Genomic DNA, 25,606 nt, shown 5'->3' with positions numbered 1-25,606 from the left:
ATTCAGATTCGGTATAAAAATCACAATTGGACGATATTGTTCGGTGCTGATTTCTCACCTGGTTTATATGTTGGAGAGTTTCTTCGGGTCTTGATGAATAGCTTCACAGGTAGATATGGTTTATTCTTTTCAAGATGACATTTACGGCCACTTTACGCGGACACGAATCTTTTTTGCCGATGACTCATTTCGAAAATAGCTGCAAATACGTCACGGAATCAGATTGACGTTGCGGCTTCTCACACGTTTCAGTCATCGTGTATATCGTTGTCTCGAGATAATCTCCGCGGAGTAGCAAACTGAAATAAAGGAAATAAATGGACGAAATTTACGGTCCTTGATCAACTTTGTCATCGGTAATGGCTCAGCAGCTAATAAGTGACACAAATTTTTTTCCACGATTATACACCTATAACTGCATAAATTAAGCATCATCTACCACAATACGATATTAAAAAGATGCGACACGTTGTCCATCGGCATAATAAAGCTATCGTCGCATCAGATTTTAATACCCAAAGTCGATTGCTGCGGTCATTCCCCGACGCTAAGGGGCGTGTTCGGTGGTTAGCTTTTCATTCGTTTTTTCTTTACATTATACAAGGATTTCACGTCACTGAATAGTGGCTAACCGTGGCTGAGGTCTGCTGTTAACATATTTCGGACAAATATCGGTCCGTTTCAGGCCAGATCTTGCGGGCAGGTTGGATCACGTTCTTTTTGGTCGTTGGGCGCGTGACGACACGACGTGATGTATAAATAGTACACCGTTGCACGTTCCGGCGAGGCGATGGAGGGCGCCTGCAGGAGTCGAACATGGCCCCTGAAAATTCCTGTGCCTAATACGACAAGCTGTTAGGAATTCCCAACGGCCAGGTCGCGCGTGTTGGCTGCAGGCGAACACCTCCGTCGGCCTCGAGATAGAACCGCGTCCTTCCAAGGATCGTTCACTAAATTCGCGGCATGTCTTGTTGCGGTTTGGCACATAGCCTTTAGCCGGTACGGTAAGTTTGACGAGCGTGTCACCACCGGTGAGAAAGGCTTCTCGTTCGACCGTCACTCCGCAACTTTCGCAGGCAACCTACCTACGTGACGCAAGGTGAGACACTCCGTGTGCTTGGAAACAATTGTCGCTGTACCTCGGCTCGCTGCATAGACGATCCCTGAACGAAAACGACCACATTTAACAAGCCGAGTATCACCCGAGTTATGAAGAGCATTTCCGCCGCTGGTCACTCCCAGACTTATTGTTAGTTAGCTCCGGGGCTTTTACCATTCCTTGACTTCGTTTGCGCCAGATTCGTTTGTTCATCGGGCGTATCAGCGAACCGTAAACGTGGTTTGCTCACCGATGGTCGTCGGAGATAATGCAACGCGAGTCGAGGTTTTGAATGTCGCTCTCGTCCGGTGATTTCCAACCATCCCAAACTGCCGGACTCGAAACACAGTTTCGAGGTTCTGTTATTCCCAGTTTATTACAATCCACCGGAACATAAAGAGAATTAGTGCAAAAATAGACACCGTAAAGCGGCAGAGACACAGTACCGGGGTGAGTGGCGGTTTGATTTAGGGTGAGCAGAGTTAGTCAAGTGACTGTTACACGCTACCACCCGTATACTTTCAACCCCGTCAGTCGCCGCCGGTTTAGGGTTTTGGCAAACAACTAGCGACCCTCCGCACGGCAGTATAACAGTTTATTATCGCCGGGGAATTGTGGATCGTATAATTTTCAGTTGCTTTCAGGGACGAGGGGTGTGAGGGGAAGGGAGCGCCATGGCGGGGATTAGTTTTACAGCCTTTTGCCAAGTCCTCGCCGTTCACCTGGTCGGCTTGAGTGGGCTCGACATGGATCCATGGGGTAATCGATTTCTGCACCTCGGGCGTCGTTAGTACCTGTTCGATTCCCTGCTCGGAGAATACCGGAGGATCGGCGAAGCTACGCCGAGGAAGAGAATGCACCCGAGAAAAGAGCGGCCCTCTCGACTCCGGCAAGATCATCGTTGGTGGCTTGAGGATAGGCCGGGAGTCCTCGGGGGTTTGTCGAGGCGACCGGGTGACCAGGGTGACCCTGGCAGGCGTCTGGGTCCGGACACTATTACGCGGGTTCCTCTCCTCGGCGTTGGCATTCCAAAAGGAAGACCTTCCACAGCAGCGCGCGGTTGGACAATATGTAAATCAGTGGTTGTCTCTGGTCACGAAGTCGCGACCCCGCCGTCTGGTCACCTCGGTGTCCCGATAGCTCCGAGGCTCGTTCCTCGCCTTCTTCGAGGCCTCCGCCTCCCGGCGACATTATCCATGCATGGGAATTCTTTTGCCGTACGGTCTCGTATCGACGGATGAAGGGACGTGATCGACGCGTCGTTTCCGCCCTCCGCAGCGCTCTTATCGCCGCCTCGCTTAATGGCGCGGTGAAATACCGGAATGAGCCAAACTTGGCCTCCGACTCGAGCGCGTTCCCATGCATTTCGCGACTCGATTTTGTGCCCTGCGACGTCCCGACGAAGCTCCGGCAACCGGTGGTCAAGTCCTTCGGGTCGGCCCGGTTCGGGACTCTATCTTCGGCAATTAGCCACTAAAAGTGTTCACGTGTCCCCCGCTATCTCCTCCCCACCCACGCACAAAGCCATCCTCCTTATCGCGGTACAAAATGCATCTCATTGGCCCGCACCCCGCGCCGCCCTCGGAATCGTATACACGAATTTAAAAACTTAACGAAAAGTTAGGCAGCCTGCGCTCCGGCTTCGAGCCCGCCAAGGATACCCTGCAGGACCCGTCGGCGAGGACTCGATTCACGCGAGCGACGCCACTGTTGCCAACTAGTGAAATTTACATACCAACCTTCTTCCTCCTTTTTCTCTATTTCACTTTTTCGTTTCTCCTCGTTTTTCACCTTTCAACGTCTCCATCTCTCGCGCGCCTCCCGCATCGGACTTCTGGGAAGCGACGCCGTGGTTCCCACGAAAGGTGGTGCTTTTCTCTGAACCTCGGCTCTTCCTGTACAGCTCACGTATACGTATACAAACTTCAGGAGTACCTACTCCGCGATTTCCCAGATCTCTTCGGAGGTTCTAAGCTCCGGCAGCTCCCTTTTATGACGACTCAATTGCCTCTCGATCCTCCGTGCCGTGACATCTCAATTATCGCGATCCGCACTTCCTCTTCCTTTTCCATTAGAGATCGACCCGTTCGTTTAGGAATTTTTTTTCGCACAGTGCAATCACGTTTCGGGGTTTATTGCGTGTGCGGTCTGAGCCAAGCCGGTCGATCGCCGAGCGCCGTTTGTCCGTAGACGCCGCGCTGTGAGGAAAAAAATTGTTAGTGAAAATAAATCCTTGAAACGCCTCGCCAGGTTCGTGTGTTTTTCGGCGGGGGCGACAGAGTGTGTATAGCGGAGGATGAAACCTATTAGCTCAGCGCCGCCCCGCAATCAGGAGCAGTTAGGAGCCTCTTGAAAGACCTTCTCGGCTCGTGTCTTCCATCTCGTTCCTCGACCGGCTCGTTAGTCGTTTATCGCCCCTCTCTCTCCCTCTCCCAATGCTTTGGTATACTATGCAATATTGGTTGTGACACTTTTCTTATGCTCCACCTCTTGTTTTATTGGCGCAATCTATGTTCGGTGTAGTCTTATCATTTACCACTATTTTCTTGGTTGCAGTCTTATTGCTTACTTTTACTTCAGTTACTCATCTCTGTCTTATTTTATTCTATATTTTTACCCTTTTCTTCATTCACAGTTTCTCTTTTGATAATCTTGTGTATATTCCGACTGTATACAGTTTGCACAGTTTTCAGGGGATCGCAGTGTCCCAGAAATTGAAACAAGCTCGATTCTCTCTCCCGCTCCCTCTTCTTTTCCTCCCGAGCTACGGTTCATGAGATATTTGTTCGTCGGTTGTCAGGACGCGACACGCCGCAGGCCTCGGATTGGATTAAGCGACGACGCGTCACGGCTGCAGCGGAGAAATATACGTGGGTAGAAACCGCAGTAGAAACGCGGCGGATCCCGGTTGCCCTTTTGTTTTCTCCTCGCATTCGGAGCCGCCGAACGGCGGTTACGCAGCTTTTATTGGAAGTTGTTTTTGAGCCATCGGCGGGGGCCGCAGGAATGTTACGGCCGGGAGGAAGGAGGAAAGCCTCCGGCGGAACCCGGGCACCGCGGCTAAACGGTCTTCCTCCACTCCTGCTCGGGGCCCGATGCGGGCGCACTGTCCTAATTACTGGAGGATCTCCTATTTTTCGGGCTGAAAAGGGGCTGAAATATTTCTGCCCGCGGGGCCTGCGGAACTCGCCGCGCGCACGTATCGCAGGTACGTGTACGTGCGATACGTATATAACCTAATACGTGTACAAGGCAAGGCTCTTCTCACTTACATCGCACATTTGCGTCGTCGGCTCGCGGATGATCCGCTAATTTTCACCGACGGCACGGGATGTACATACACGTATAAAAATCATCGGTGAGACGATTCCACGCCGGGAAATGGTCGGACGGTGCGCAGGGAGACGAGACGAGACGAGTGTGTGAGAGCTGGTGGGATGCAGGAACGTCAAACAAGAGGAGAGGGGGAGGAAGGGGGCGAAGAATCCTCATGAGAAAGTAAGTTGGAGTCAAACGAATGAGCTAAGACAACGAGCTAATAACTAGAATAAACACGGCGGCACGAGACAGAGCTCTTGGTTTTCCAGGCGATGATCGACGTCACACGCTGCACCTTGGCGTAAAAATACTTCCGAGCTTGTGGGCGTCCGCCTGTGTATACCTAGGTACCTGCCAACCTACCAGTTAGGCTCGTTTCCTCTCAAACACCATTCGCCGCAGACGCCGCCAAGAAACACCTCGAAGATAATATGAGAAACCCGCGGCGCGGTGAACCGATCATGGGAAAACCACATATAGAGCCGTGATATTTCCATCGTTCCTCCCACCGATCCGACGTTTTCACACTCCGTCCTTGCTCGATTCGCTAAATTTTGAAAAAAAAAAAAAAAAAAAAAAACAGAAAGAATTCCTCCGTCATTGGAACTTCGATCGAACCGAACGAGGATAGAGACAGCGATTCGTGGAAATACGGAGACGTAAAGGGTTGAGGTAAAACTAATCACGGTTCGATGTTGAATGGTCTTTGGTTTTATATGATACAACAGATTGGGCGCATTTTTGTTCACCCGAATACATTCACATCCACAATCATTATATGTATATATATTTAACGTTTATGCAATTATGATAATAGTTTCTATATTGTCATAAGGCCTATCTGTCTATGTACAGCGTATTATGTATCGTTATTCGTAGGTATTACTATAGATGTAACGTAATTTCATATTACAGGTGTACGCGTCTGTCGAGTTAGTTTTCTATAATACGTGTGCCAATTTGCGTGTTCAATAAGTGGAACGAGATTGGCTGGGTCTTCAGTTTCAGGATCGGCCTTCGGTGTGAAACATGTTTCGATGAATAAGCGAATAAAAATTACAGGTAATGAAAATACTGGCAATTACGTTGAACGGATTCTCAACTAAGAGATCTATCATCGCGAACATCTGATTTCTCTGCCTCTCCTCATTTTCCAAAACTATCACAGGAGATTGGAAAATGTGAAAGGAGGAGCCCAGCTGATCTGTTCCAAATATAATGTCGTAGTGAAATAGTTGACAATACAATTGTACGATATATATATGTGTGTGTATATATATATATAGATATATATGTATATATACATTGTATATATGAAAACAAATGTTCAGTATCGAGCAAGAAATAATTTGCCAAGTTTGGTTTATAATGCGATAATGTAATTTATGTGCTAATTTATATTTGTATACCGATTGAATTTTCTCGTAGGAACATCGTCGTGTGGTTACCTATATTAGTCGCTGAGCAGGTTGCGCTGCTGCGAAATATTACCGAGTATGATAAATGATAATACGCAACATTTTTTGCTTTCAGAAAATATTAACGACTGAAAATTTTCATTCGACGCTATGGGGAAAAAAAAATTAAAACATTAGTGAAACCGATGTGAGGTTTGTGCGTGACGTGATGGAAAAAGGATGACGATGACGACGTAACATTGTGGTATGAAACAAATAAGAATATCAATTGATAATTTAAATAATATTTCTGTTTAAATGTACACATAGTATAATAATACTTAATATTTCTAATCATGAATATCACAGACGCGATGATAAAAAAAATGTATGCGTATAAATTATGTTAACTGAAATGTGTAACTGATAAAATTATGTTTGAACAAGTATATATATATATATATGTATGTGCGCACAATACAAATACAATACAATACATATAGGAAAACATATAATACGTATAATGTAATTTACCGGCTAGTGTTAGTTTGTGGAATAAATAAATTGTGACGCAAGATTTCTAGTATAATGTATATGTAGTGTCGACAAATGTTGGCTATTTGTATATATTATGTATAGAAGCTCGTTTTTTGTGTTCGCTCAAAAAGGGTTTGAGAGAGTTTTTAATATTCTTTAAACTTTCAGATTATAAAGTCGAGTCACGTTTAAAAAAATTCATGCCGTCACGCTGATAAGCGATTTATATCACGCCTTATGAAGTAAATATAATTCTGTGATGATACAGTTATAAAAAGCTTGCGAAATTTTTGTGAAAAATAAGAAGACATAAAACAAAAATCGACGATAGATCTCTGGAGTCTGGATCTCTGCACACTTCTCTGTATAGAGTATTTTAAGGAAGTGGGTGAATATAATTTCTATTGTTTGAGAAATTAGATTCGGATATGAGACTGAAAAGCAGAGGGAAAAAAAATTAACCTGCAAATAAAAGTTTGGCAGTTTTATTTTTCTTTATCCAGATATCTACCGTGATCTTATAAGGCAAGATTTGAATGACTCGTGGTAAATAGTTTCATACCAAAATATCATCATCGTCGTCGTCGTTATTATTATTGTTGTTATTATCATTTAAATACAGCTCGAGTGTAAAATATTTACAAATATAAAATAAATAATCTGAATAAATACAATATAATATTACAGTTAATTAATAAATATTCGTTAAGAGTAAAATCAAGAGATTTTCACGTCTTTCGATTTGTTTTTCCTTTTTCTTTTGGCCAGCTCCCGTAAAGCGATATTTTTACAGTCTCGATTTCTTTCTAATCTTTTACAAGTTTTCAACACAAGCCCTGTTCGTTTTCTACGTTCTTTTCTTTTCTTTCCTGTTTCCCTCGTATCTTTTTTGCTCTCGCTCCCAATATTCGCACACTCCTCAAGGCGTTAATTATGCGGGGTAAAAATCGACGGAAAACAGAAAAACAAAAGAAACGAAAGGAGAAGTAAAAAAATAAGGAATACGGGCATCGAAATACCGTGCAGTTGTTCTTTGTTTTCGCTTTGTTTCTTTTATCAGGATTATCTGGCCATAAGTGCATCCCTGAGCACGTTGCGATGCTGAGTACCCGAATTAAAATAAGCATATAGCAGCATGCTTTTCTAATGTAAATGAATCTAGGATAATATTGAGGTAAGCGAATTCCGCCGAAATTGATTGACTTCGGTTTCGCCCTCCACGGTAGAAAAAAAAAAATCATCCACTCTCAAGGTTTCGGATCATTTCGATAAAATGATAGAAATATACTCCGTAACTACTCTAATTATACCAGGTCCACCAACATAAAATGAGACATTTTGATTTAAAAAAAAAAATGGGAAGATCATACATCCTTCAATCGATATGGGTATAATGACGAGTATAGGGTTTGGTGGCGGGTGTTGGGAATTCAAATCCTCTTCATATCCGTGTCGTCTTCATGCAAACTCAATGCAGTACGAACTACATATGTACGGTATAAATTTTTCTTACAATTATTCAATGATACGCGATTTGTATACGAATGACGAAAGTTGTGTAACGTTTTAGGTTAACTTTTTACTTTAATTTATAGTTTCTGATGTTTTTCTTTTTTTCTTCCTTTCGTTTTCTTCCCTGCCGCAGGAAACGATTTCCGTGTATCGAATACGTATGGTATACACGACTACTTTGTGAATAAAAAGTTAGCAATTTGCATGCATGTATACGTGTGTCGAACAGGTATAATATTACACGGGATGATACAAATCGCGTGTTAATTTCCAGGGGCGGAAGCTTGCATTCCGCGTATCGTGACGTACTTTGTTTTTCTATTCGATAATAAGAAGATTAGATTAAAAAAAAAAAAAAAAAAGAGAGAAAAAACAAAAACATCAAAATCAAATTCGTCTTTATAATTTTCGGGCTGTGTATGTTTTTCTCTGCATAAATGTCGATGCTTGTCGGTTTGAATAGTTCCGTTTCTGCCAACGGTTCGTAGTAAAAGTGTACAATGTATGAAAAGCTAAAAATTAAAATGAAACGACGATAATACAGAATAAAAATCGACCGATCCAGTTTTTCTCTTTCTGTGGTACACTGAAAGCGTCTTCGCGATACGGATTGATAATGATTTCGGTGTGTATGCATGTATGTATAAATATATGTACGCGTTTAAAATCTAACTATGAATTAATGTCGGCAGAAAACGCCCTACCGATGTTACTTCGGGCGAGGAGGGTTTCCCGGTAAGGTAGAAACTCGAGTTTCTTCAAGCTCCTACCGAAATGAGCAAAACGCCACCGAGTCGGCCTGCGTTGATTTTCACCCGATCGCCACCCTCAGGATCGAAGACGGTCACCGAGGTACTCGAACACCTGAATTATGTACTCGAGCCCGTTCATGTAGTCCCGGAATATGACCCAGTCCCGAACGGACCTCGTGCTCTCGTCCTTGTACCCTCGGATATCCGCCCCCATAACGGCGCGGGTAACGTCCGGCCGCGGTTTGACTCCGCGTTCCACGAGCGCCGCTTGCAGCTCGCACAAAACCTGATGAACAGAAACGTGGAAACGGGAGGTTATAGAAGCGCCGATTTTAGGGTTGAAAACGCTTGACCCGTCCCCGAGAGAGAGAGAGAGAGAGAGAGAGAGAGAGAGAGAGAGACGTGCAAACGCTTACCGTGCGAAGCTTGAACTCGGTGTCTGCAAACTGCTTATGAAATTCCGAGTCGTTGTCGTTCTGGTCCCAGACGATCTGCTCCAATCCAACCGCGAATGTTTGCATATACGTGTAAGCGTCGAGCAGCGCTTTGTCGAGCTGAAATCGAACCGCATCGGTGAGTGAAATCGGGGGGAATAGGGGATGAAAAAATTCAGAAGGGCTGAACGACGGCTTGATCAGAGATCGCGAATGCTAACTCACCTCCAATTTCTCGAGGTCCTCCTTGGCCAGGAGTTCGTTGAGTTCCTTGGGTATATCCTGTTTACTCGGTAGCCAGCTGTAGCGATACATTTTCCAGTCGCTGTGGATCTTTGCGAAGGTGGTACGGAAAGTTTTGTTGAGCTGGAATGAAAGAATGATAGGGGGGGAATTTATAACGAGAATAAAATCGGGGAGAAAATAGTCAGACGGACAGAATCGGAGGTGAAAAAAGCTCGAGCGTTCGGTCGTTAGGTACCGTAGACTATATCTGCAATAAACTCGCGTGATTCCCTGAGCTGTTGGAATAGAAATCCCTAATGCGTCTGACTGACGGCTGCCCCGCAGCTAGGGAAGGCCTCGCTTAACGATTTCCGAGTAACTTCCCGGTACGAGACTGCAGTCGAACAAACCAGCCGAACCAACCGAACTCAGTTTCAGTTTTCCCGGGTGAAAATTTTCTCGTCTAATGTAAACTTCTCGGGTTCCACACACGGCGGTTACTCACCTACCGCACATTCTACGTATATTTTTTCGGTCTCCGTTACGTCAGGCTTCTCCGTTAATTGGTGACTAAACCTTGTTCCCGCCTGACGGTGAGACGAGGGAAAAATTCGCGGAGGATTTTACGTTCCGAAAATCTCGGTCCAAGTTCCTGGAAGGAATCTGGAAATGTTTGTTTATACCGCTCCGCAGCTGATCGTATACCAACATACATGTATCCAAACGCACGCTCCGAACGATCAGTCCGAAAATTAATTGATTTTGGCGGTTACGCGGAACGCGCGCGGTTATTACCGAGGATCGGAAAGGCCCGATGATTTACGGCCGGTGCTAGAAATAATACCTCAATGCGCGAAGCCGATTTGTCCGGACAAAGGGACCTTGCGGAATCGGCGTCGGTTTTGGCGGTAAAACGTATCGGAGACGTCGAGCAGGCCGAGTGACCGCAGCTGGTGTATTTATTGCAGAAACCCGCTGACGCGAAATTATAATCGTAAAACGCGTGCGGCACAAGTCGCGGCCGGAGTCATCGCAGCGCTATGACGCGATCGGAGGAGGCTTATAACGTGTAACTTTATAGGCCGCAACCAAAACACCAAACGCCGGTTCCCAGGGCTCCAAATCGGGTCGGCCGTCTGCCCCTGGGTTACGCAATCGGCAATCGTAACCGTAACCGTCGTCCAAGAGTCGCGGGTGTTGATTGTTGTCATTACGAGTGAGATAAGCCGACATGACGCTGCGCATCGGCAGCCAGCTGGCATCAGGCTGCGGTCGATCGGTCACGGTTCTTGTTTCAAAACGACGAAGGATCGATCTGGTACGAAATTAGATAACAGCGGATGTGCGAAGAAACGACGAAGAAGAAGAATAAAACAAGGGACGAACGAAATGGAAGATGAAATGAAAATAAAAAAAGATAAATGAATGAAAAAAATCATTCGCGGAGTTCGCCGATTTCTCCTCCCGGCGCGAAAGTAACAGGTTTACCGGTACCTCTGGAACAGGCGACGGAACCGAGGAATATCGACGATGCGTTGGTACGAGACTGCGGTGTATCCGGTCCGCGAGTTAGTATGCAAGTCCGATCGCCGGTGCGCCGGCTCCTTCGACCCGCGCAAGGAGGGGCAGCTTCCGATTCTGATTTATTGGAATTCACCACTTCCGATATTTTACGATTCCCGTGAGTGCCGGGGGACCCATACATCACATCCGCGGCTCCGGGGCGCCTCGACGACGGTTTGGCCCGATTCGAGCCCACCGGTCGATTGAATTCAAACCACGCGTTCGTTCCCAGGTTCAACGTGAGGTGTCGGATCGCGGTGCGGCTCGTCGTGTCGAGGTGGACACCTGTGCCGGACAGGCCCTGCAGCATCCGGGTTACGTCACCCGGACTCGACACGTGAGAGGCGAGGCCCCCTCCGATGTTTTCGAAGTCAGCGGATAACCCGATATTGTATCTCGGGATCGCGAAAGCTCCGCTTTATCTACACCCCGGTGACGAGGATCGCGACACCCAAGAAGCCGCAGGTGCGGCTGGGTCATATCGCGAGATGCAACCACCTATATCCACCCATCCGTCCATCCGTTGGGCGACATGCCGTCTAGTCTCGGCGTTACGTCATCGCCTTCGCGAAACTCGGCTCCGCGTTCCGTCCGCTCGATCGGCGGATCGATCCGACTATTTTCCTTCTCGTATAACCTGCTGTACGTATATATACGAAGCCCGGCAACCTCCTCCTTCGAAATTCACCATTCGTTAACGGTTTCAAAGATTATTGCTCGTTAAAGCGCTGCGATCGCCACACGGGCCACCGCGTCGGTTGTCCGACCGGAAGTGCAGCTATAACTGCCTTCCGCCGGCCCTTCCCGGCCCCGATCTTACTCGACTCCGCCACCCGGTCGCCCTTCGAGATGACGATCCTTTTAATTGGAGAGCCTCTTGTTTTCTCCACGCATCGACCGTCGATTTACCCTCGCGAGACGATGCTCGATAGGTCGAAGGGTGTACCGATATTAACTCACCCGCGAGAGGTTTCGCTTTCGACTTCGGCGCCCGTGGTAAATTTTAGCTCGAAAAAATACTATCGAGGTCGAATTATTACGCGACCTTCTTGAGATTGAGTTTTAGCTTCGCAGGTGAAAATCCATCGTCGGTTCGACCGGCGCGCCGTTGGATATATCTTGTACCTATCGTATGCGTTTAAGGCGTTCGATCCCGTTCGGAAGCAACGCAAACTTCGATGACTCAATGGAGTTTGCGTGCCGGCTTGTGTGTCTTGCATTCGGGCTGAGTCACATTATGAAATTAGCGACTGTATACGCGTACAACGATTGAACTGTAATAATCTGTCAATAACGAAAAGCTGTAACAGCTGGATGTAAAAGGTACAATACACCCACGCGTGATAACATTGAGTAGCCGAGCGATCGGATCCCGAGTGAATAATTTTATTACGTCTTTTATTCCCGGTACTTTGCTACGTTTTCTATTTTTACCCTCTCGCTTGCGCCAACGGTGTTGATCGTTGGGTTTTCCCGTAGCAGACAGCTCACCTCGACGATGTAATACCTCAGTACACACGTGTCACAACGACGCATGGCCTGTACGCTGTCACGGTATGGGCAATCATCGAATGCCGTTATTTAATCGGGCCAAAGCGGATTCTATTTAATTGTAGGCACCGAGTGACGTGAAACGACCGCGCGAAGCTGTTAGATCGAGACGAGAGAAATCGACGATTACCTACGTAGGTATCTCTGATAGTTGTACAGAACTGCCGAAAGGCGAGAACGGAAGCCGATCGCGTTCTCAGTCTCATCGTCATCGGTGATTTCTTTGAGCCTCGCCTCGTCGACGGCTGCTCGAGTCCTCGATGAGCGTACAAGTGAAGCAGAAATTTTTCGAGCACGAATCTACTTTGTTATATTAGTATAAAAGACGCTGGTAAATGGATAAAAAAAAAAGAAAAAAAAAAGAGGGAACAGAAGAAAGCCGGGAACACGAGCGACGATATCAATATACTGAGTTTGATTCTATTTTGACTTTTTCGTAAAATTAATTTTTTCGATTTACTACACTTAATGTACTCACAAAATCGTCTCTGAATATCTCGGCGTGCATCAGGGCCGTCTTTGCCTGAATGACGACCTGTGATAACAGCTGAGCGTCGTTGAGCTGGGGGACCTCACCGTCGGGGTCACCGTCGGTGAGTGCGAGTCCACAGGGGTTGACCCATTTTCCCTGGAGGATGCGTCTGTCCGTCGTCATCGTCGGAGCACCGTGTATCGACGCGACAAGTAACGTCACCAAGAGGCTACTTAGCCCTGAAAAAGAGTAAGGAAAAAAAAAAGACAGATTAATACGAGGATCTCGACCATCGAGCGTTGGCATAATAACGGTGGCTTTGCATTATCGATCAGGGAAATTCAAAATTCGATCGATTCCACGCGCCGCAGGTGCAATGCCCTCTCTTGAAGTTCCTCGCGTAAGTTGATCGGGACCGATTATAAATGCATCCCCTCCCTCCCTAATTGCGAGCATATCCAGCTTCCGGCTCTCTTAATCTTCCTGCACGCGTGGCGAAATTTTCATCGACTGTACCGCGAACCGCGTCCTGTGATCAAACGGCCATTCAGAGATCGAGTTCCCCTCCGAATTCGTCCCCCAGCCCCCAACCGCCCGAAAGGATCACTCGTTATTTCCTCCGTTACGACCGTTAATAAGGGGTCTGGCCCCAGTCAGGCCCCGGCGACACACCGCGCTGGAGAATTAAACCGCGTTTCGCATTAGAGCGGGCAGGGACCGCGTATCTCTCGGTCCAATTTTTGTTCCGTCCTTATCCTCGTTTGTGCTTCTCGTTCGTACCCCCCATCCCTCTGTATCTTTCTGTTTTGCGGAATAAGTCGAAAAAGGGGTTCGCCAAAGGTCGACGTGTGCAGGGGACCGACACATTGGGCCTTGGTCGCGGAGATCGGAGGCTCCGGTCGCATTTTCTCGGTCCTACCTCAACGCAAGAGTTAAGATCGCCGAGCGTGATCTTAGCCGCTGTTCAGCTCGGCGTTCCACTGAAATTCCTGAGAACCTGAAGCATCGCGGAAAAACACACATCACGCTCCGTATCTATACCCATCCGCAAGTCGCAGGGAACGCGGCTCGCCTCCGCGTTTCTTACGCTCGCGGTTTCCCGCCCTCAGGATCATGCTGTTGCAAAAATGCGGTAATGGTCCGCTGTCCTCGCATTGCTCGCGACAATTATGCCCCATTAGGCCCCTCTGGAGGGGCCCGGCATAGGTGCCCGCGGTGCGGTAGGTCGCGTACGCAACAGACATTCGTCGATTTATTACGCTCTGTGTACTTGCGCGCCTTTGCTACCCCCCCCCCCCCCCCCCCCCCTCCTCCCCTCCCCCGACGAACGTGTGCTCGTTTGTGCGTGTACACATACATGCAATTCCAATTCGTTTCCCCTACCTTTATGTATTTTTCAAACGATATTTATAACCGACTATGACGATGATACACGTTGTTTGCAACGTGTGCGTAATAATAACTCGAGAAAATCCAATTTCAGAAAGAAAAGGAAAATGGTAATGTGTTACGATTAACGATAATTATACCGACGACAATGAGACAATCAGGAAGCGAATAACGGGTACAAGAAATATAAATACGTAGAATAAATAAATAATGAATTCACAACACCTGTTGAATTACCACGGTGCGTAAATTACGTATCCACGAGGAGTTCGGGTGAGCCGAATGAACCACTTGTAGAGGGACGGCCAAGAGCTGGTTCAGCCACAGGTAGTTGGGTAATGCGTTGGGGTGCGCGAAGTTCGTGCGAGCAGTGCAGACTTTTCAGCGAGTCGTCTGGCCATTGCGCACGAAGGAACAGCGTTCGTTGGCTCGAAAATGCGGGTTTTCCGAATTCCCGTATAACACGTGATATGCCGCTGTGTAAATGAACAAGTGTTTGACACCCGAGGCTCTCAAAGTGCGTGCGGCGATCGCGTGTCAGTCGTGCGTGAAACCTGTCTCGTTCGATCGAACGCCGAACGGAATTACAAACTTTCAATTTGAATGCCGGATCGAATTCGACTAGCCGTCGATACTCGCTATTCCGCTCTGGAAAAACCGGGCGCCAATTGTTCAAATTCTGATCGATTCCTAGCCGCGGTATGACGGTTGGAAATCTGACGGTCCTGAGTGCTCATTTTTTCACAAGGCTGAAGCTAGCAGCCTGAATCGGCAGTCAGACGCGTTAAACTTTTTGGTAATAGAAATATGCGATTCAGCTTTATCCTCTCATTTCTGTAAAAGTATCGGGGATACGAGGTATTTCAAAAAATTTTGATTTTTCGACTTCGTTACCTTGTGAGAATGAATATTAGAACTTTTGGCTGTTGAAGACCGAGATCAAGGATTCGCAAAGCGAAAAAAAAAATGTTTAAAATAAAAAAGGACGTATTTTTCACTTTTTCCTCGTTTTACTTGCAATTTTAATCCAACCCCGTCCTCGGGACGCGATCGTTAATCTCTGTACGAAGGAAACAAACGCACTAGTGATCTTAACGCGGAATGGGGTGGGTTAAAATTATATACACTTGTGGAATGCGTATCGTAAAAACATTCAAATCACCCACGTCCATTATACAGCCCTCGTTGTGTGTAACGAGCTGTCGAAGTCGGCGCTGCTATGCACTAATTCGCAATTTGTTCTCGCAGGAACTTTATTTTACACGACATAATTAGTCGCTCAACTATCCCTGCTTAGCTCGGTCGACATCCGGATTATGGAACTTATAGATTGCGGTGTAATAACACTGCGGTCTAACAATTAGACCCTAATAATACAACCGACTGCAGAATGCCGAATCACCTGACTCGAAATATTTTCACAATAGTATCTATAATCGCTTGTCGGTCACTGTCACAGTTGCAGGGTTTACAATGTCGGGCGCCAATGAAGGCTGAAAGCATAATCTGCGGTTTGAAGTACTGAATTTTTTGGAAAATAAAAACGAAAGTTAATTAAATGCTGTGAAAGCTATTTGAACTGATTAAGGGTGTGGTGAAAAATCTTCCAATACATACGTTATACTTCGAAAAAAAAAAAATTTAACAGCACAAAATGAAGATTGGGTAGAAAAATTTCACTCGAGAAGTGGGTTATACGCATGTATAGGTAAGATACGCGTTAACTGCATTCTAATGCATTTATAAATGTAACTTATCCGCGAGTCGAGGAGTAATGCAGGTCTTTTACACGTTTCAAAAACAGTTCCGTGTGTGACAAATGCGATATCTTCAAGTCATCGATAATGACGAACGCATCGTGACAAGGTGGGAGTAATTGTGAGCGGCAGTGATACGATCAGAGGATCGAGCGATCCTTGAAAGTACGATAGACAGGGTATAAGCGTGTAGCAACTTACTCAGCCATTTGACGTTTAATCTTGGGTGCCCTGCGTACACTCGCATCCTCCTTTTGGAACTAGTTTTCGCGTGCGAAGAAAAGGACGAGGTAATACTAGAGCTTTCGGCTGTCCTTGCGCGAATGGCACTCGAAATTTTAGCGCAGCTATCGATAACTCTGTGTGAAGTGGTCCTCTGATCGCGGCTCAGTATCACATCCATGGTGAGATCGCTATTAAGCGTTGGGGTGTTAAAGTCCGAAGAGTAATCCAAAATATAAGCCTTATTTCCAGCCATAGTTATATCATGGCACTTTACAATGGCACTGACATATAAATATATGTATATATATATATTTATAGTTTAATCGCTGACTACAGTTATATATACATACATATATACATATATATATATGTATATCGTATATAATATCTTGCGTGTAATATGTGAAAACTGGTAAATCGATTAGCGCGAGATACTATACAAGGTATATTGTTCGTAAACGAAGAAAAACTGTTTATCACAAGTCCAACAGTGGCTGTCCAGTGTGAAAGAAACGATCAGCACTGATACACTATTCGATTGACACTGGTCCCGACACACTCGGAGCACTGATTTTTATAAGGGGTGGTGTCGGTAGTGGTAGTAGTGGTTGTTTTCCGACGACAGCTTCGCGGCGAGTGACAGGAGTCCGACTGACTTGACTAAGTGACTGAGTATCACCTCTACTACATATCCAAGGAGGCGGCGAGAGCGGCGGTACGGCCGGCAGAGCAGAAGGAACGACGTCGGCGTCGGTGGAGGCGGCGTCGTTGGCAGGAGCGGGAGCAAAGACACGAACGCGTCAGGTGAGGAGGCACCGTGCAACTCCGCGCTTTGCGTGTGTGCGGAGGGATTGAGAGAATCGGAGTCAGGGCTTGGTCCGCGGACTCGTTGCTTCCAGAAATAATTGTACGATACGTTGTTCCGTTAAAAAATACGTAGATTCTTTCCAATTTCCCCACAACACTGGAAGAATTTCCGATCGCGGTTTTTCAACGATACATACACACACGCTTGCACGAACGAGTGTGAAAACTTTTTTCCACCACCAGAGTTGAAGAAAAAAATCAAAATTTATGTACGTATGTTTGTATATAAAATCGACAAACCGGCGCGGTTCGTAACTCTACAAAGTTTATCACTATGTTCGAGTGTAATAATGTCCCGTAAACGCGTTGCTTCAACACCAGTGCAGTGCGTATTATGGTCTTGGTCGAGTGATCGGTCCGAGCCTATATACGATTCTAAACCCGGTGAAGCACGTGGCCAGCAGAGTCTGACCTACCCCCTCCCCCTCCTATCCTCGTCAACTTCACCACCCCCCCACCGCCCTGACGCCGGCCGACGGTCCCAAGTCCTGTAACCAGGCCCCCCTCTCCGCCGTCCAGATCCAATAGGTTCGATACTTGGTTTCTTCTTCATCACTCTTGCTCATTCATAAGTCGCTCCTCGCACCGGTGCCTACGGCTTCCCCCACCCAGTCGTCTTCCCCCCTCCCCCTTATACTCATCTTCCTATCCCACCTCCCCGACCCCTGCGTGTTCCTCTTTACCTCCGGAGGTTTCCTCCCCTCTGACCACAGAACGAGAGACAACCAACTACCGCTGCGGGTGCATTTCTTTCGCCCAGGCTTTTCCACCGCGAAACGGTGGAGGGACGGTAGGGGAGGAGATAACCGATTTTCGCAAACTTAGGCGAGAACAACCGAAGGAAGCAACAGCGGTGGTTGGTCGCACCTCTCCATAGGTGAATATGGGTCGACCTTGAGCGGAACGGAGAAACGTTGAAAGCTTTTCCACGCCCAAAAATTTGAACCTTTTTTTTGACTGGACCAGTTTCCCCTCTCGCGGCGATCCTGCCCCGCCACTTCTATCCATCACCCACCCCCACCCTCCCTCCTTCCCCCTCCGCCGCAACGATCCGGTGTCGATGACGTTTCCTTTCACTGAGTCGAAGAATCGGGGAGCAGCGCCTCGCCAGACGGTCGAGGACCCTGGCCGGAACCGCGGAGATTTTGGTCCGGTGTAGAAAGAGACGAATCTGGCGATTTGAACGCTTTCCCGGATCGCGGGATACCCTGGTTCGATCGAAACGGAGAGTTCTCTCTTTCTCTCGGTTGCCAACCGCGTTCTCGGATATCCGGAGAACACGCTCTATTCATGAATCAAGTACTCCTACTTTGCAGTTCGCAGGAACCAACACCAGCCGCTATGACACACAAACGATAAGATTCTGCGAACGAGAACTCCGTTTCCTGGATAACTGCGTCCCGAAGACCGCAGCTGGCTTAATATCCTCGCACATTCTTCCTCGCTCGTATTTACACATGTGCGATTAAAATGATGAATTGACGGACGGGATCAATTATCATGTGGCTTCAGCTGTACGTGTAATCTTTCATGGATGCGGTAAATCGCATTACGAGCTATTGTTTTCCTGAATGAGAAAATTCCGTTACGAATCCTTCAGGAATTAAACAATCGACGATTTTTTATACGAGAAAACGTCATTTTCCACAATCGTTTCCATATCGGGTAAATCCTCTTCGTCAAGTTCAAAAGCGTCTACCATCTTTCGCACTTTGAGTATGCACAATCAATTTGGTTGAACGTCTCGTGCCGTTCGTTCGCTTATCCTTGCTTTAATGTATTCGTCCACAAAACCCATTAGCAAAACTTGTTGAAAAAAGGCGAACAGGTTCACCGTCGTTTTTAAGTAACTTATTGACCGTGACCTTGAAGCGTTCGCCAACATCTTCTGCCTGTGTATAATAATCTGACAACGAGTTGAGTGCATGGACGAATCGAAGATGTTGCGTGAAACTTTCACGTAGTTTCTTCCGGATTCAGGTCCGATCACGCCTCGTTCACGTCACAGCGTACCTCCGGTAGGGCGAAAAGAGAGTCGACCGAGCTTCCGGCCCTTGGCACGCTTTTTTCGTCGGGGCCCCGCAGCATCAGTCCCATGGAGACGCGAGGCGGGGGTCATGACGTCAATGACGTTGGTCCCTGTTCCGGTAACGGTTATGCCCAGTCCTCTCACTTGCATAACAGTTTACATTGCAACGACACCAATAAACCAGAGACTAATCTTCATCACGCACAAGCGGCTAGATTAATCATTCAGTTTTCTTGTCGGCTCTAAATACCGCAGAAAGCAAACGGCTGGCCGCAGTTGCGTGACCTGCGGAATATTTTTCCTCGACTTTTCATCACTTTCTTCCTTCCTTCATTCGTTGTACCAACATCGCGCTGGAACTTACGCTAGCAATGATCGGGACATCGGCTGATACGGAAATTATTTAATTTTCAATCCATTTTCCGGTGTAATAAAATTTTTCCATCCTTGTTCCAGTTGATTGCAGGCATATAAAACTGCGGGACATCGGAACATACCAGAGTTGCCAATGATGTGTTGGCCTACAATAAAACTTCAGAATGTTCTAATTTCACGATCAGGTAGATTTTTCGCTGCGACTTCGCAGAACTGTACAAATCATTAGTATTGAGTGGCCTGGGCAACGACATAAATATTTAATCAAAATAACATCAGTCAAGAAGTAGATTCTAAAATAAACCCCGAAATATTCTTTGGCGTGACGAAAGCGTACTTCGCAGATTGTGCCGACTTTTGCATATAGTATACAGGGATAACTGTCCGTACAACCTTTTGTTCCCTTTCGGAAAGGGATAATCCGGCCATTTCCGTGTTCCACCCGGATTTTCGACCAGACATAATTACACAGCCATAAATATGAAATGTCCTGAGTCTCAAGTTAAGAGGATGTCCTAACCTATTTCTGTACCTAGGTATATCTATTTTCACGTATCTCAAATTTGAAAAGGGGTTGAACAGCTATATTCTATACACAATTCTGAACAAAAACACTAGAATTAATTATTATTTTTTCTTTTCTAAGTCTGCTTTTGACGCAAAAACAAAGAAATCGCGTAGATTCTACGAAATAGCAACAATAAAATAACACCCCCTTAAAAAGTCCCACTGCCTCTCTGACAACAACAATGTGCAATTATAGAGTCAATTCAGAACTCTCGTAGAGAATTCAATTGCTGCCGGTGGTAATTTTCAATAAACTTCATCAATTCTCCTAGGAGTCTTTGACCGTTTGGAAAAATCAAAGTTCTTCCGTCGTTTTCCGTTATCCTCGAGACTTGACGGACGTTTGAATTTGTTTTTTTTAATGCCTCCAGTGACACGTTGAAACTGCGAAACGGGGGGGGGGGATGAACTGTTGTAAAAGCCCCTCCGAATTTTCAACTTCAAACCTGCCAAGACTTGCAGCCCCTGTGGGGTAAGCAGCTGAGAAAACTGAATAGATCGACGCTGCACGCGTCGTGTAAGCAAAACTGTTGTCGAAATACGATACGACGCAGCCTTGTGACGGAAAGACAAATGTGGTCTATGAGTACGTAACGTTAAACTTCCCGGCATCACTTAAAAGGTCAACGATGCAACGGATCGACGTTTGCACCGACTTTGTGGCAATGATTCTACACGAAGCCCGAGATGAAGGTCGATTCAGGGTGGAAAAAAGCACCGTGCGTTACTGCAAGCTGCGCAAATTCACGAGCTCTTACTGCACGATCTTCAAATTAACGCTCGGTATCCAAGTCGGACAAATAACTAGTGAATAGTATAAATTACGCATTGTGACAGGGATCCACGAGGAAACTGTCAATCAAATATCTAGGGGAACCACCCGTTACAATGAGAAGATTTATTCAAGGTCAAAGGTGTAGAAATAGAGCAAATACCTTCGGTACGAATATTGTATCTCGACATATTTTTTCTGGACATATTCGCATCTACATATTTTTTATCACAGGTCTCTTGAAAACCATACGAGGGTGTGAAATTAATCAGGTATCACAACACGCGATATCGTTCGAACAGCTGAGAACAGCGGAGCCAGTTAGTAAGATAACAGTGATCAGTGACGAAAGCACGGTGATTTAATCGCGTGACGTTGATGCTTCAGTGTAATTGCAGACCGTATCGATTACCGCCTTCTGTTTTGATTACGCAATTTTTTATTAATTTACTTTTTTTCTAATCCTCCTCTGGATTTCACGATGAAAAATATCCGACGCTTGTTTGCAGCCTGATCGTTACGGCCACTGTACAACGATTCCACGTTATCGTGAAACGGGATAAAGCATGTTACATGTAGGATGGAAACGAATAGCAATTTTTGCAGCGAGATACGCTGACATTGTTGTACACGTGTGTGTATATACCGAGGTGTCAAGTTGCACTCAGCAAATTGTATCATGCGCGTTTAATACCTTGCGCGAAACAATTATGACGGCTAATTTCGTTCGTTTTTTTTCTCTCTCCTTCTTTCTGTCTTTGAGCAATTGTGACGCGGCTTCGAAGACTCGGTACCAACTTGGGTAAAACCTTTTTGTCTTTTCCAGGAGGCTTTATACGTATTTGCAGATACGTGGGTAGACGACACCAGTTCCAATTAACACGTATGAATCCCCTATTTAAGATGTCGGAAAGACCTGTTGCGAGCACTGAATACAAATCACTTTCCTGCAGTTATTGAGTAAATACATGACACGTAGTTATTACACTTCTAGATCAAAATCGCAACAATTGTCGAGCTTGCGTTTTATCCCGAAGGCAAACCGACGTCGATCACATTTCCGCTAAAATTATTTTTCCTCCCGGGGAATTCCTATAAAAAATTGTCGAAGTAATAAAAGTTAAAAGTTGAAAAATATGTTTTTTGGTTTGTTATTGTTGTTGTTGTTGGTTTTTTTTTTTTTTTTTTTTTTTTTTTTACATCAAGTTCGGACAATTTGTCATGGGCGACGCCCATCGGATCTAACAGGAATGAAATTAGTGAAACGTGATAGGAACGATTCCAGGGAAATGTTACAAATTTTCAAGCTAACAACACACACTCGGCATATATGCAAATGTGTCGAATTGAGTCACTAATTAACATAAACCGATTCTACCGACGCCGCGACATTCGCGTAACGTGGCAACATTTGTACCTATTGTCTCGGTAGATGACAATACACATTTTCTGGTTAAGGTTGCTCATCACTTAACGTAGTTCCGAGTTACGCTCTCGGTTGCTCTGTATGCAGACCGATAGAGAACCAGGAACTGCGCGTGGGAGGCGAGGCACACTGACGAATTGATGAAATTTTTACAAGACGAAACCAATGGGGGAATGTGCCAAGGAACACGGGACCATTGGGAATTCCATGATCAGGTGCGGTAATCATGCGTCAGCAAAGGTGTCTATCGCTGCATTATCCACCTTGGTGACCTTGGCGGTCGCTTCCTCGTCGACGGGGATACGAGAGCAACGATATTCCGGAGGCAAAGTTCGGCGCAAAAAATGACTTCGAAGAGAAATCTCATGCGCCGATCGTTTTCGAGAGTGGTGCAATCGTTGATGCGTGAGGTCCGAGGGTCCCGCTGTTGCGGAATGGGAGGAGGGCAAGAAACGGATAGAGACATCGGCGACATTCCGCAGTCCCGAGACGGCACGCGGCCGGCCTTCTTTATGCCGACGTTTCGGCCGCGGGACCACCCTGTCCGCCTCTTCCTTTATCCCCAAGCGCCCCCCCGCGGCCCTAAGGACTCTCCTAATTCTTGTACAAACTATCGGCTGCCGCCCGGCGGCTATCCTAGGGTGAGAAAACTATCCCACGCGCCAATTACGCCGTTGGAGTGGTATTTTTCTCGCCTCCGCTGAGGGACCATTTTTCAGCTTACCTACCAGGCGGCGAAGAATTCGGGAAAATCGTTTTCGAGGGGAAAGCCTCGACTCGAAGAGAAACGGAATCGATTCACTAACGACGATCGGAACAACGCAGAAAGAATTCTGCGAGGCGAAATAATGGACTCTGTTACAGTGACCATTGTACTCCGGTGAATTGTTTACCCTGGTATTTTTCACGATGCGTCGGCCTGCGCGCCGATCATCTCGCATACCTGGATATGCGTTTGTATCTATGTATTTATGCGATGCCTGCGCGACTCTTCGACTTCTGCAGCAATTGAGGCTCGCTTGTGCGTTTTAGGCTTCCGTCGCGGCAGAATTTACGCTCTTCAAACCGAAATGGGCATTCTGACTCGATGTGTCAGCAGCCTTCTGCAGTTCGTTCATATTTCTTCTCTCTCGTGAACCGATTTTGCAATAAAGCCATCGCGTCGAGTCACGACGAATAACGCGGAGACAAAGATAGTCCAGGTAATGAATGTTAGTATGATTTAGCGTTTCCGAACTGCACAAGGATCAAACAGTTGGGCTCTAGAGCGTTCAAGCTGTCGTAAATTTTAAGACTTATCATTACGTCGAGTAACCACCGGGTCACTCTATCCATTCTACAATTAGTTAAACTTTAGGATAATCGGATTATGTCAGGTTCACTAGTCAGGTTTCGTTATACCTGAGTTAGGCTTAACCCTTTGCGGAGACATGTCGGCAGATAGTCGCCCGATTCTGTTTACAGTTACGAGACGTACGATGCTCGGCTTCGTCCGTTAAGAATGACCAAAAATAATCGATTATTTTCTTCCGATAAATAAAGTATAACCGTTTATTATTCAAACTCGATCAATCGACCGATTCGATTATATTTTCTCACAATCGAATTTTGTTATTTACTCCAATGAATGACGTACTACGATATCAATTTATGTGATTAAAGTATCAATTGACATAATTTTTTTACTTACCAAGTACCTACTTGATATAATAATACTTTTAATGAAACTATGCATTGTGAAAAAACTTTCCCGTCAGTCTTACTACGGACTGAAATTTCCGAAAGTTTCGTTTCATTTTCTCCGTTTCGAAACAATGCGAAATAAAGGATTAATTTTTACCGATTCAATCGAGTCGTGTTCGATTATTTTCTTGGACTCGATTATTCGATTAGTCTTGCATCGATTATTTTTAGCCTAGTGGCCGTCGCTGGCATCCGCAAAGGGTTAAAACCTTAGGCATTCGCAGTTCGAGAAAAAAGAGGTGAGTGGGATTATGGGCCAGGTAATAAAAGCGTCTTACAAACACTCTGAAAACCTCAGGTAATTTTCCTCCCTATCCCAGCGTAGTCCGTTTTTCTTTCCAGATTGCAGGAATCAACTCAATCGCATTAACCGCAGCGCTTTGAAAATGTTATTGTACAATGGAATGCGATGGAATTTTTTTAAATTTAGCGTCAGATTAACAACGATTATAATCCCACTCCGAATTCGTGATACCCGAAAATCAGTCCAACAGCCCAAAGGTTACGATTAGGCAGATTAGACGATCGACTTTGAAGATCGATTCAGCTGCTGCAGGTTTTATATTCGACCGCTTCAAAGGATAGGAATTGTGAAGATTAATCGTGCTTACCGCGAATCAGCATGAAGAGGGCGACGATCCGGAAATTTAGCGGGAAAGTCAATTTTCATTTGTTGTGTCCAATGTCCGATCGGTGGAAATTCGTCGGGGTAAGGTTGTACGGAAATTCGACGAGCGTTTCTCTCCCCTCGGGACTCTGGGACTCCGAAATTATTTCGCTGACAGCTTGGCCCGATCACATGTCACGCGGTGAAAATTTAGTGAGATTTTTTTGTGTCTCGAAAGTATTTTTGTCACTCTTTATTTGAAAATCTGTCATAACCGTCCGTTTGAAAAACAAACGCAGCTCAGGCGGTGTCCATCGGCCTGTCAGCTTCGATCGAGCGAGATCTCGGTCGATCAAAGATCATATCTCGTCGGTGTCTCGGTCTGACAAGCTAAATTGTATAATTGCTTTGATTTTTCGAGAAAAATCGAGGTGACCTGCGGATAATTTTCGCCGCACACTCGTCATACAAACAAATAAATTTTAACGACCATTTAACTCGAGTCAATCAAACATGAATTCCAGCGGTTGTAGGTAAGCGTTTAACCAGTCACATGTGACCATAATATTTTGCTTAGGGTTATACATCGTATCTCGTTTAGACCTGACCAGCCAATTTGACTCGTGAGTAGTATGCGTGAGACAATTATCACCGACCGCCTAATTACCCTAGTATTCGGTTAATGATTCTCACGAGAATGACCGAGCTCGATAAATATCATGCATCAATTGTCTTTTTTTTTTTCCACACTCCGCGTTTCATCGCAATCATCGACATCTCGTTCATTCACTCGCTCGCTTAGCGCTCCTACGATTTTAATAAATCGGAAAAAATACCGATTCCGAGACCTAATTGTAATCGCATCATGAAAAACAACCTTCCTTCTTAGGCTTACTTGTAATTCGGACACGTTAATGAATTAGACTCGAGTATTTCGAGCGTTGAGTTGTTACAGCTTATCGATCGTTAAAAATTTACGATAATTACAG

General features: G+C 45.9%; 1 protein-coding gene across 6 annotated transcripts in view; it reads right to left on the bottom strand.

Annotated features, from left to right (window-relative positions):
- Window positions 1-5,105: 5,105 nt before the first annotated feature.
- Window positions 5,106-25,606, bottom strand: part of LOC124221492 (uncharacterized) — a 41,508-nt gene continuing 21,007 nt past the window's right edge. For 4 of the 6 annotated variants that reach the window (XM_046631563.2, XM_046631564.2, XM_046631558.2 and 1 more), the window contains 4 exons: window positions 12,867-13,099; window positions 9,275-9,415; window positions 9,032-9,169; window positions 5,106-8,901 (listed from right to left, as the gene is read on the bottom strand). In XM_046631563.2, the coding sequence (XP_046487519.1) occupies window positions 8,692-8,901; window positions 9,032-9,169; window positions 9,275-9,415; window positions 12,867-13,043 (666 nt within the window). In that variant the 5' untranslated portion in view covers window positions 13,044-13,099 and the 3' untranslated portion in view covers window positions 5,106-8,691. Of the gene's footprint in view, window positions 8,902-9,031; window positions 9,170-9,274; window positions 9,416-12,866; window positions 13,100-24,621; window positions 25,466-25,606 lie in introns of all 6 variants that reach the window. The other 2 variants (XM_046631560.1, XM_046631562.2) reach the window with 1 other exon arrangement.

This window comes from Neodiprion pinetum, chromosome 6 (genome assembly GCF_021155775.2).
Source record: "Neodiprion pinetum isolate iyNeoPine1 chromosome 6, iyNeoPine1.2, whole genome shotgun sequence".
Taxonomy (NCBI): domain Eukaryota; kingdom Metazoa; phylum Arthropoda; class Insecta; order Hymenoptera; family Diprionidae; genus Neodiprion; species Neodiprion pinetum.
This window is presented reverse-complemented; position numbering and strand designations above follow the sequence as displayed.